The sequence below is a fragment of the Neofelis nebulosa genome, chromosome 3 (genome assembly GCF_028018385.1).
Source record: "Neofelis nebulosa isolate mNeoNeb1 chromosome 3, mNeoNeb1.pri, whole genome shotgun sequence".
Classification (NCBI taxonomy): domain Eukaryota; kingdom Metazoa; phylum Chordata; class Mammalia; order Carnivora; family Felidae; genus Neofelis; species Neofelis nebulosa.
Genome location: NC_080784.1, coordinates 64,342,303 through 64,354,518, shown reverse-complemented (window position 1 = coordinate 64,354,518; position 12,216 = coordinate 64,342,303). Strand labels below are relative to the sequence as shown.

At 39.6% G+C, this 12,216-nt stretch overlaps 1 protein-coding gene across 6 annotated transcripts in view; it reads left to right on the top strand.

The window, feature by feature from the left end:
* Positions 1 to 12,216, top strand: part of KLHL2 (kelch like family member 2) — a 121,806-nt gene that overhangs the window by 16,524 nt on the left and 93,066 nt on the right. For 5 of the 6 annotated variants that reach the window (XM_058720958.1, XM_058720955.1, XM_058720957.1 and 2 more), the window contains exon 3: positions 7,809 to 7,915. In XM_058720958.1, the coding sequence (XP_058576941.1) occupies positions 7,809 to 7,915 (107 nt within the window). Of the gene's footprint in view, positions 1 to 7,808; positions 7,916 to 12,216 lie in introns of those variants that run through there. The other variant, XM_058720960.1, reaches the window with a different exon arrangement.

Below are 12,216 nucleotides of genomic sequence, written 5' to 3'. Positions count from 1 at the left end.
TTTAACTGGTAGAATAACAGCCATACACTAGAGAGCGTTTTTATGAATGTTTGACTGATGGAAGTGATATTTTAGGAGTAAAAGTAACTTTTTTTTCTAGTTATGGTTGTTGTAAGGTGTGGTTGGGGGAGTGGGAGTGAGCGGGCAAGAGCTTTGTAAAGTTTAAGTTTGAGAATTAATATAGTTTATAGAAAAAGAATGTGACATTTTCTTTAAACTAGTTTTTTGTTTTTGTTTTCTTTTTTAGACAGGAGGCCCAGATATAGCTCCATGTCCCAGCCCAATATGAGCTTGAATAGCTTAAAATTACTTGGCTTAAAAACCCTGCAGTTACTTGTAAACAGTGTATTCTACAAGTGTTTGTAAGCAGCTGGTTCTCCTTTGAAATCTGCTAGCATGCGCGGCTGTGCGGGAGCCAGAAACAGCATCAGACTTGGCCCATGCCCTGCGAATGTCTAGATTGCTATAGGAGATGTCTAGAGGAGAGGATGAGGTGGGGGAACAGTGCATGCTGAAGAGGATTTTCACAGGAGAAATCCACAGCAGCCCAAAGAAGAGGTTTCTGCTGGACCTGATCGCGGGCAGTAGGATTCATACAAAGGACAGGAGAGGAAAGGCAGTTCCTGGCCTGGATGACTGCATGAGCTACGGGGGGGATAAACATAACTTGTTGGATAAAGTGAATCAAGAGTTCGTGCTGGGGAGTCTGTGCAGAAAAGGTTAGGAGCGGGAGAAGGACTGAATTGTGCAGGCTTAAATAGCGTGATGAATTTGGACTTAATCCTGTGGGCACTGGGAATCAGTGAAGGTTTTTGAAAAAGGGAGCAGCATTGTAAAATGAATGGTGTTGGAGGCATAACCTGGCAGTGTAGTGAAAGGATGGGTCTTTTTAGCAACGCATCTCTGGCAGAAAATTCAGCTCTTTCAACTTCCCAAGCTTGAATTGGTGGGGGTAGGAATTTTTCAGGATACTGACATTTTCAAAATCAAAGCAATAGATCTAATTATGTGTAAAACACTGTAGTGAGTCTGTGGAGAAGACAAGCAGACTAAATCTCAGACATAGGTTTTATTGAGAACATTATGCTATGGGCTTTTTGAGGTGGCCCCAAAAAGGAAATGTCAAGAGATAGCTTTTTGCCTTTACATTAAACATACACACACAACTTCTGTTTTGTAGGTTATGGGATAAGAGTATCTGAGCTTTAAAAATTTCAGTGACTGTTAGTTAGGGCCAACCTGTTGCTTGTTTCGAAGGAAGAGAATTTTGATCCTTAAGTTATATTAAGGAGTTGAAAGTTTTTAGTAAGGATAAATCATTTGAAGCAGTTCAAGTGCTCCTCTATATATCATATCTAAGTCATAAATATTTAGTAGGTCAGTTATAACAGCAGTTTTTACCTTCCCAAGTATAATTTAATCAAAAAAGCCTGAAGCTGTCTTTTAAAGGAGTGCCTATTGTATTTTTCCTCCAGGACATTTAGACCTTGTGGATCCAGATCACCAGTAGGATTTCTATTGTGCATCTATGAAAAATTGGAGTTGTGGCTCTTTAGTTATTTATACTCTGTTGCTTAGATGGCAAGTGAATTAAAGAACAAACTTAAGTGAATCTCCCTTTCTCTTCACAGCTTTATATAACTGTTTTTAATTTTTTTTTTAATGTTTATTCTTGAGAGAGAGAGAGAGAGAGAGAGAGAGAGAGAGAGAGAGAGACAGGAAGACAGTGCAAGTGGGGGAGCTCAAACTCATGAACCATGAGATCATGACCTGAGCCAAAGTCAAATGCTTAACTGACTGAGCTACCCAGGCACCCCTTTATGTGACTGTTTTTAAAAGAGATTTCAGGAAGTTACATACGATGTGAGTTTTTTTTATTGCTCAAACATATATTTTTTTCTGTAGTAAAACATTGCCAGGTTCTTTTGTTTTCATGTTATACTAGAGTAGGATGTAAAACATTCCTTGAAAGATAGAGCAGTTGGGTATAGCCCCAAATCAAATAGACTTGTTTATTTAGAAATTTTAAGATACAGTTTGAAACTTCTAGTCTCACTTTAACTGGTAATCTTCTGCAGTGTTTCTTAAGCACATGTGATTAATCTCTTTTTAAGTGGTGTTTATTGAGCATGGATAGGATCATTGAACATTTCAAAGAATACCAATAGTGGATAGTAATAAATGAGTTTACTGACCCAACTCCTTTCTTTTCCCTTTCTTTATGTTGTTGAATACCTACCTGCTTCAGAGCTCGCTTTTACTATGCCTGTTAAATCAGAAAATCAGAAGATCTTACTCTGGCTTTTTTCTTTAAATTATTATAGCTAAGAGTAGCTTATGATTTATTTCACCAATTAAAAAATACTTTGTAATGAGGAAGTTTCCTTTGTATGCATCCTACACTTTCTACCAGAGAGGCTTTTCATCTGCATATTCAGAAACTCATCTCTGCTGCATTACTCTTCCCGCCCCTACCCCCCGAAATCCTTCACCTTCCTCATTTCTCTGTTCTTCTCCCCACCAGCTTTTCTCTGTCCCTAATCTCTTCCTTCATTTTATTTCTAGTTATTCTTTTCATCTTCTCTCAACTGTGACCAAGTGTTTTTGCAGGTCCTCAAATCTGGAGATGTTACCTTCCCTTCTCTGCAGGTATTTAGTAACACACTTTCCTCTGTGCCTTCCAGTGGCTCCGTTTTGTCATTTTTCACTGTCACTCTTTTTTATTTTTTAATTTTTTTCTTTTTTGAGAGAGAGAAAGGGAGAGAGGGAGAATCTCATGAGGAGGCAGAGAGAGGGAGAGAGAGAGAGAGAGAGAGAGAGAATCCCACACAGCCTCCTCACTGTCAGCATGGGAACCCAAAGCGAGGCTTAAACTTACCTGATGCAGGGCTCGAACTCATGAACTGCAAGATCATGACCTGAACTGAAGTCGGATGCTTAACCGACTGAGCCACCTAGACACCCCTCACTGTCATTCTGCTGTCTTGATTCTGTTTGAAAAGAATAATCTCTATATTCTGGGACCCTTGCTAGTTTAAGGCAGTTTCTAAGTTATTGACTGTAGTAGGTTGTCCTACAACTTTCCACATTGTCACCACTTCCTGCTTTCTGTTTGAAAATTTCAGCAGGTGCAAATCTGTTGAGGGGGCTGTGCTATCAGGACTTACACTATGGTGGTGAATCTGTGTTGGGTAAACCCAGCCTCTACATTTTTCCCTGTGCTTAACTGCCACAGAAATTCAAATTCATATCAAAATCAAACCATCATAGTTTTAAGAAGAAAAAGAAGGAAGATGGTGGTGACACATGCCATGGAGTTCTGTTGATCTTCGAGATTATTGACATTATAAGCCAGATTGCATCTCCCTTGTCTGTTAAATGAAATTGTCAGAGGAGGGTTGGTTAAATATGACTAATTTAAGTCAGCAGTTGTGCAGCCTTTCGCCTTTAAACCAGCTCATCTCCCTTCATGCCGAGTGACCAGTACTCAGTGATGCAGCCATGTCCTGAACAGCAGCTCCACATCTGGCTCTCCCTCTGCTTCCTGACCAGTTTTTAAACTTCTTGGCTTCTTTCCTTGACCTCTGACCCCTTGCCTCGTTTCTTTTTATGTCTTGCTATTGTTTCTTTATCCTAACACCTGTTGCTGTTCCAGAGATGACTTTGGACACATTCCAGGCCGTGGTATGGGGTTTGCCCCTGGGCTGTGGTGGAAGCCTCGTCTCACGAGCCACCGAGTCCACTCCATGTGGCAGGCAGTGCCTCTAGGTTTTCCGTGGCACCTGAGGAAGACAGACGGACAGATGCCATGTGATTGCCTCACCTTGCCGGCTTCCAGTAGAAAGTCAATTTTTGTTTCATGTGACTACTAATTATTTTTGACCTCTGAAAGCCTGATATGTACACAGCAGTGATCGGTTTTTCTCCTCTTAGGAATTTGTGACTTTGTGTCAGGAAACTAAAGGATGTCTTGGTATGTCAGGCATGTTTCATTAATTTTCAAAGCAGCATTTTTCCTGAGAAGGACCAATTTGCATGATGCTATTTCATTTAGGTTCTGGAGTGCCTTTCATTTTTCTAGGCAATTTGGGTTTTACAAAAGGCCTATATAATTTTTGTTCTCCACATTTGAGCTTAGAGGCATCTTCCTTTGCAAAGCCACCTTAAGGTTGGGCTTCGCCTCTCTTATATCTTCCCAAACATGCCACACGTGCCCCATCTTAAAAGTCACAGTTTCATTTTTGTAATTAGCTGTTAGCTTGTCTGTTTCTCCCCACTCCACTGGGAACTCCTTGCTGTCATGGGCATTGCCTTGCTATTGTGGTAAATGAACATAGTGCTAGGCGCACAGTAGCCACTCTGGATATTTGATGATGAATGAATAGATGCAAATTTTGCTAAATAGCAATTATTTGTCTTACTATTCTGGAAGACTTTTCCTTCTATCATTCATTCTTTCATTGAATTTCAAGTAATAGGAATATAAACTCAGAAACTCACTTTAATTTTTATTGCCAAACTTTTCATTTGTACCTGTCCTCCTCCTCCTCATCCAAAAGTTATTGTACTACTTACAAGCATGCACATTTGGAAAGAGGTAAGGGCCATACTCAGATACACACTGGCTGAAAGATAAGAAAGCTGGTCAGATCTCTCTCTCTCTTTTTTTTTTTTAAGAGCAAGCGGGAGCGGGGGAGAGGGACAAGGGAGAGAGAGAATCTTAATCCATGTGAGTGTGAAGCCTGACTCAGGGCTTAATCCCATGACCCTGGGATCATGACCTGAACTGAAATCAAAAGTCAGACGCTTAACCCACTGAGCCACCCAAATGCTCCTGGTCTCTCTTGTCTTTGAGTGCCGTTTTAAAATATGTTATTGTTCGGGCACCTGGGTGGCTCAGTCGGTTAAGCATCCAACTTCAGCTCAGGTAATGATCTCATGGTTCATGGATTCAAGCCCCGCATCAGGCTCTGTGCTGACGGCTCAGAGCCTGGAGCCTGCTTTCGATTCTGTGTTCCCGTCTCTCTCTCTGCTCCTCCCCTGCTCATGCTGTTTCTCTCTCTCAAAAAAAAAATATTGAAAAAATTGAAAAACATTACAAAATAAAATATGTTATTGCTGGACACAAAAAGATAAAAAATGAAGCACTAGAACCAAATATGTTATTGTTTTAGAATGTGACCCTTAGATTCTGTGTGACCTAACCCAGGGTGTGGCTACATACTGATTTGGCAGTGTTTTTACCTTCTAGTTAACTAATGTCAGCTAATAAGCCAGTAAGGCTGAGCTAATTATGTGACAGCCAGCAGGTGTTATGCTAGATGGTTTTGATCAATAAGTAATTGTAATTGAAGCTAAATGTAATTAATTATGTGATTTTTGGGGTGTCCAAGTGTAATTCCACTTATGTTCCATCTTGAACCTAGAGCACTAAGAAGGATTACTACTGACAAAAGGAAAATCGGCATAAAAATGTACTTGGCTCATGTTTGAGTTGTGTCCAGATGCACTGGCCATAGTAGGAAAACCTGGATGGCCCCGTCCTTGAGAGACTGTGTGCATCTCTGCTGACCTCCTCTTCGATCACCCTTCTTTCTCTCTGCTTTCCTTTTTCCAGGGTTCCCCATTGTGCTGTGCTGCCTCACGTCTCCATGCAGTAGCACATACTGTTCTCTCTGTTAGGAGCTCCCTTGCTCCTTCTCTATCCCGCTAATGCCTACTTGTTTATAAAACTCAGCTTAAGGTCAGTAGCTGCAGGAAGACTTTTCTCACCCCCAGTCTGCTTTAGATGCTTCCCCATAGCACCTTTACAGTGATTTTTTCTACTTTATCCTGTAATCTTGGCACGGTCATTCCTTTCTGCTAGACTCCTTAAGGTCAGAGATGATATTGCAGTGCTTTGTTGAATTTGATCTTTCTAAATATTCTTGTAGTGCTAAAACCCCACTAAAACTGTGCCTTTTAATTTTAAGTTTAACAGAACTTAAAACTGTTTCTAGTATATAGTATGCCAAATAATAGATTGGTGTTATTTGATTTATACTTTTTATTCCCTGTTTTATTCAAGCTTTAACAAGTCTTGAAAACACACAGGTGGTTTTGTGTAGTGGTTAAAAGGCTTTGGAGCCAGACTCCATGGATTTGAATCCTGGCATTCTACAAGTGGGGGCTTAAGGCTGATTGTTCATCTTTAACCTTGACTTCCCCAGCTGTACATTTTGGGGGTAAAAATCATAATAATACCTACCTCGTAAGATTGTGGTGGGTCCTAAATGAGATAGAACATGCAGGTAAAGCACTTGCATAGTAACCTCCTGAAAACACCACTGAATTTTCCCACCCTGGTTACTTGTGAAACCATGGAATTCATAGAATTGCAGTATGGTTTTTATATTCTCAGAGCAGACATAGACTTTGTCGGTGTTCACAGTGGAGGAATCACGAAGAGTGACCTTATGCCACCTTTGATGACTCTAACTTCCATGACTCTAACGTGGGACCTACCTGATGTCTCATACAGCATCCTGAGCCATTAAATTGACACCCATGAGCCATACTTTGCTCTAAAGGACACAGCAGGCTCATCAGCAGGGAGGCTCTGGAGCACAGTTATCACCGGCGCTTCCGTGTTCCTTTTTCTTACAGTTTCCCCTAGAACGGAGGGAAAGTCAATGCCAGTAGGATCTCCAAAAACTTTTGGTGTGAATTCTACAGAAACAGGCAGTGTGGAAAAGTGGAAAACTTCAAGGATTTGGTTAAGCTCATGTGAAAATGTTGCTTGTGAGCTATTAGAAAATTATAGCAGGCCGCAGGCCATCCTTGTAGGAGATAGAATAGTGGAGGAGGGGACAAGTGTCACCTGTGTGTGGGATACACACAAATTCATGCTTGGGTGTGTGAGGTGTGGAAAGGACTTTTGGGTTCACCACACCTGTTTCAGTCATTAATGACATGACTACCAGTAAGGTCAGTTTTAGAGCTGCAGCCTCCTTGCTTGTTCTGGAATAAGCATCAGCACCACTTTTTGCCAAAAAGATATCCTGTGACATTCTTATTTAGCGGGAGAAGCTCATCTAGCAGTTTGTGTAGAATGTAGAAAGTGTTCACCGTATGGTTTTGAATGGCTCAAAATGGATATTTCAGAATGGGAGGTATAATTATGCTTGCTGAATAATGGTTTGTTTTAAGGTAACAAAATGCTTTTTAATTTTGTACGTGGTAATGTTTTCCAGCTTTGAGGAAAGAGATAGTTTGCATTGGTAAAATGTTGTGATTAAGTTAAGCCTCAAATGTCTTCTATGCCTTTTAAGTAGTGGGAGTAATGGAATATAGTTTTACCTTTGCTTGATGACCCAGCATCATTTTAAATATCTTTTTTTTTTTTTTTTGGTACTTTGACCCAATTTGGTTTTCTACATACAATTTATTTTGTCTCATCTTAATGTGAGACTGCCATCTGCCACTTCTTAATTCAAACATCCTCTCCTTTTACAATCCATTGATGGTTTGCTGCCAGTAATTTATTTAGGTTGAGAAATCATTAATCAAGTTGGGAAAGGTTTCTCTGTTGAACAAAGTTAGGATTCTGAGTGAGGGCCCAATGCATGTCGGGTCTTTGTTGTGACTGTTTTCTGTGTGCTTCACGTTTAAGGAGTTCTGTTTTAAAGTAAAGGATGGCAGTTTTAAAAGTCTCAACTTCAGAAGAGTGTAATATGTTGCAATTTTTACTGTAATATTTTAGCACAGGATGCTGAATACATTTATTATTGGTATCATTAAAATTTTCTCTTTCTCTGCTTTGTGAACAGTCAAAACTTGCTGTGTGATGTCACGATTGTGGCTGAAGACATGGAGATCTCTGCTCACAGAGTGGTGCTGGCTGCCTGTAGTCCTTATTTTCATGCCATGTTTACAGGTATGAAATGTCTTAGTTCTGGGTATTTTTCAAACGTATACAGATCTGGGCTTTTCTTTCCACATTTTCTTTTCTTATTAACATTTTATTGTTATGAAATGAAGTACTGTAATGGAAGTAAACGCTCTTGCTTTGTTTCAAATTCCTCCTCCCTGTTGTTTTTCGGTTTTGTAATCATGTGTGTATATGTGCATTATATTCCCATACTCATAGTTTTATGCTAGTTTTGCCCCGTTGTATTTACATCTACATATACTGGCTGAGTTTACCTGCCTGCCAATTATAACAACTTTTTTTTTTTTTTTTTTTTTTTAATTTATTTATTTATTTATTTATTTTTTAATATATGAAATTTACTGTCAAATTGGTTTCCATACAACACCCAGTGCTCATCCCAAAAGGTGCCCTCCTCAATACCCATCACCCACCCTGCCCTCCCTCCCACCCCCCATCAACCCTCAGTTTGTTCTCAGTTTTTAACAGTCTCTTATGCTTTGGCTCTCTCCCACTCTAACCTCTTTTTTTTTTTTTTTTTCCCTTCCCCTCCCCCATGGGTTTCTGTTACGTTTCTCAGGATCCACATAAGAGTGAAACCATATGGTATCTGTCTTTCTCTGTATGGCTTATTTCACTTAGCATCACACTCTCCAGTTCCATCCACGTTGCTACAAAAGGCCATATTTCATTTTTTCTCATTGCCACGTAGTATTCCATTGTGTATATAAACCACAATTTCTTTATCCATTCATCAGTTGATGGACATTTAGGCTCTTTCCATAATTTGGCTATTGTTGAGAGTGCTGCTATAAACATTGGGGTACAAGTGCCCCTATGCATCAGTACTCCTGTATCCCTTGGATAAATTCCTAGCAGTGCTATTGCTGGGTCATAGGGTAGGTCTATTTTTAATTTTCTGAGGAACCTCCACACTGCTTTCCAGAGTGGCTGCACCAATTTGCATTCCCACCAACAGTGCAAGAGGGTTCCCGTCTCTCCACATCCTCTCCAGCATCTATAGTCTCCTGATTTCTTCATTTTGGCCACTCTGACTGGCGTGAGGTGGTATCTGAGTGTGGTTTTGATTTGTATTTCCCTGATGAGGAGCGACGTCGAACATCTTTTCATGTGCCTGTTGGCCATCCGGATGTCTTCTTTAGAGAAGTGTCTATTCATGTTTTCTGCCCATTTCTTCACTGGGTTATTTGTTTTTCGGGTGTGGAGTTTGATGAGCTCTTTGTAGATTTTGGATACTAGCCCTTTGTCCGATATGTCATTTGCAAATATCTTTTCCCATTCCGTTGGTTGCCTTTTAGTTTTGTTGGTTGTTTCCTTTGCTGTGCAGAAGCTTTTTATCTTCATAAGGTCCCAGTAATTCACTTTTGCTTTTAATTCCCTTGCCTTTGGGGATGTGCCGAGTAAGAGATTGCTACAGCTGAGGTCAGAGAGGTCTTTTCCTGCTTTCTCCTCTAAGGTTTTGATGGTTTCCTGTCTCACATTCAGGTCCTTGATCCATTTTGAGTTTATTTTTGTGAATGGTGTGAGAAAGTGGTCTAGTTTCAACCTTCTGCATGTTGCTGTCCAGTTCTCCCAGCACCATTTGTTAAAGAGACTGTCTTTTTTCCATTGGATGTTCTTTCCTGCTTTGTCAAAAATGAGTTGGCCATACGTTTGTGGGTCTAGTTCTGGGGTTTCTATTCGATTCCATTGGTCTATGTGTCTGTTTTTATGCCAATACCATGCTGTCTTGATGATGACAGCTTTGTAGTAGAGGCTAAAGTCTGGGATTGTGATGCCTCCTGCTTTGGTCTTCTTCTTCAAAATTACTTTGGCTATTCGGGGCCTTTTGTGGTTCCATATGAATTTTAGGATTGCTTGTTCTAGTTTCAAGAAGAATGCTGGTGCAATTTTGATTGGGATTGCATTGAATGTGTAGATAGCTTTGGGTAGTATTGACATTTTGACAATATTTATTCTTCCAATCCATGAGCAGGGAATGTCTTTCCATTTCTTTATATCTTCTTCAATTACCTGCATAAGCTTTCTATAGTTTTCAGCATACAGATCTTTTACATCTTTGGTTAGATTTATTCCTAGGTATTTTATGCTTCTTGGTGCTATTGTGAATGGGATCAGTTTCTTTATTTGTCTTTCTGTTGCTTCATTGTTAGTGTATAAGAATGCAACTGATTTCTGTACATTGATTTTGTATCCTGCAACTTTGCTGAATTCATGTATCAGTTCTAGCAGACTTTTGGTGGAGTCTATCGGATTTTCCATGTATAATATCATGTCATCTGCAAAAAGCGAAAGCTTGACTTCATCTTTGCCAATTTGGATGCCTTTGATTTCCTTTTGTTGTCTGATTGCTGATGCTAGAACTTCCAGCACTATATTAAACAGCAGCGGTGAGAGTGGGCATCCCTGTCGTGTTCCTGATCTCAGGGAAAAAGCTCTCAGTTTTTCCCCATTGAGGATGATGTTAGCTGTGGGCTTTTCATAAATGGCTTTTATGATCTTTAAGTATGTTCCTTCTATCCCGACTTTCTCAAGGGTTTTTATTAAGAAAGGGTGCTGGATTTTGTCAAAGGCCTTTTCTGCATCGATTGACAGGATCATATGGTTCTTCTCTTTTTTTTTGTTAATGTGATGTATCACGTTGATCGATTTGCGAATGTTGAACCAGCCCTGCATCCCAGGAATGAATCCCACTTGATCATGGTGAATAATTCTTTTTATATGCTGTTGAATTCGATTTGCTAGTATCTTATTGAGAATTTTTGCATCCATATTCATCAGAGATATTGGCCTGTAGTTCTCTTTTTTTACTGGGTCTCTGTCTGGTTTAGGAATCAAAGTAATACTGGCTTCATAGAATGAGTCTGGAAGTTTTCCTTCCCTTTCTATTTCTTGGAATAGCTTGAGAAGGATAGGTATTATCTCTGCTTTAAACGTCTGGTAGAACTCCCCTGGGAAGCCATCTGGTCCTGGACTCTTATTTGTTGGGAGATTTTTGATAACTGATTCAATTTCTTCGCCGGTTATGGGTCTGTTCAAGCTTTCTATTTCCTCCTGATTGAGTTTTGGAAGAGTGTGGGTGTTTAGGAATTTGTCCATTTCTTCCAGGTTGTCCAATTTGTTGGCATATAATTTTTCATAGTATTCCCTGATAATTGTTTGTATCTCTGAGGGATTGGTTGTAATATTTCCATTTTCATTCATGATTTTATCTATTTGGGTCATCTCCCTTTTCTTTTTGAGAAGCCTGGCTAGAGGTTTGTCAATTTTGTTTATTTTTTCAAAAAACCAACTCTTGGTTTTGTTGATCTGCTCTACAGTTTTTTTAGATTCTATATTGTTTATTTCTGCTCTGATCTTTATGATTTCTCTTCTTCTGCTGGGTTTAGGCTGCCTTTGCTGTTTTGCTTCTATTTCCTTTAGGTGTGCTGTTAGATTTTGTATTTGGGATTTTTCTTGTTTCTTGAGATAGGCCTGGATTGCAATGTATTTTCCTCTCAGGACTGCCTTCGCTGCGTCCCAAAGCGTTTGGATTGTTGTATTTTCATTTTCGTTTGTTTCCATATATTTTTTAATTTCTTCTCTAATTGCCTGGTTGACCCACTCATTCGTTAGTAGGGTGTTCTTTAACCTCCACGCTTTTGGAAGTTTTCCAGACTTTTTCCTGTGGTTGATTTCAAGCTTCATAGCATTGTGGTCTGAAAGTATGCATGGTATAATTTCAATTCCTGTAAACTTATGAAGGGCTGTTTTGTGACCCAGTATATGATCTATCTTGGAGAATGTTCCATGTGCACTCGAGAAGAAAGTATATTCTGTTGCTTTGGGATGCAGAGTTCTAAATATATCTGTCAAGTCCATCTGATCCAATGTATCATTCAGGGCCCTTGTTTCTTTATTGACTGTGTGTCTAGATGATCTATCCATTTCTGTAAGTGGGGTGTTAAAGTCCCCTGCAATGACCACATTCTTATCAATAAGGTTGCTTATGTTTATGAGTAACTGTTTTATATATCTGGGGGCTCCAGTATTTGGCGCATAGACATTTATAATTGTTAGCTCTTCCTGATGGATAGACCCTGTAATTATTATATAATGCCCTTCTTCATCTCTTGTTACAGCCTTTAATTTAAAGTCTAGTTTGTCTGATATAAGTATGGCTACTCCAGCTTTCTTTTGGCTTCCAGTAGCATGATAAATAGTTCTCCATCCCCTCACTCTCAATCTAAAGGTGTCCTCAGATCTCAAATGAGTCTCTTGTAGACAGCAAATAGATGGGTCTTGTT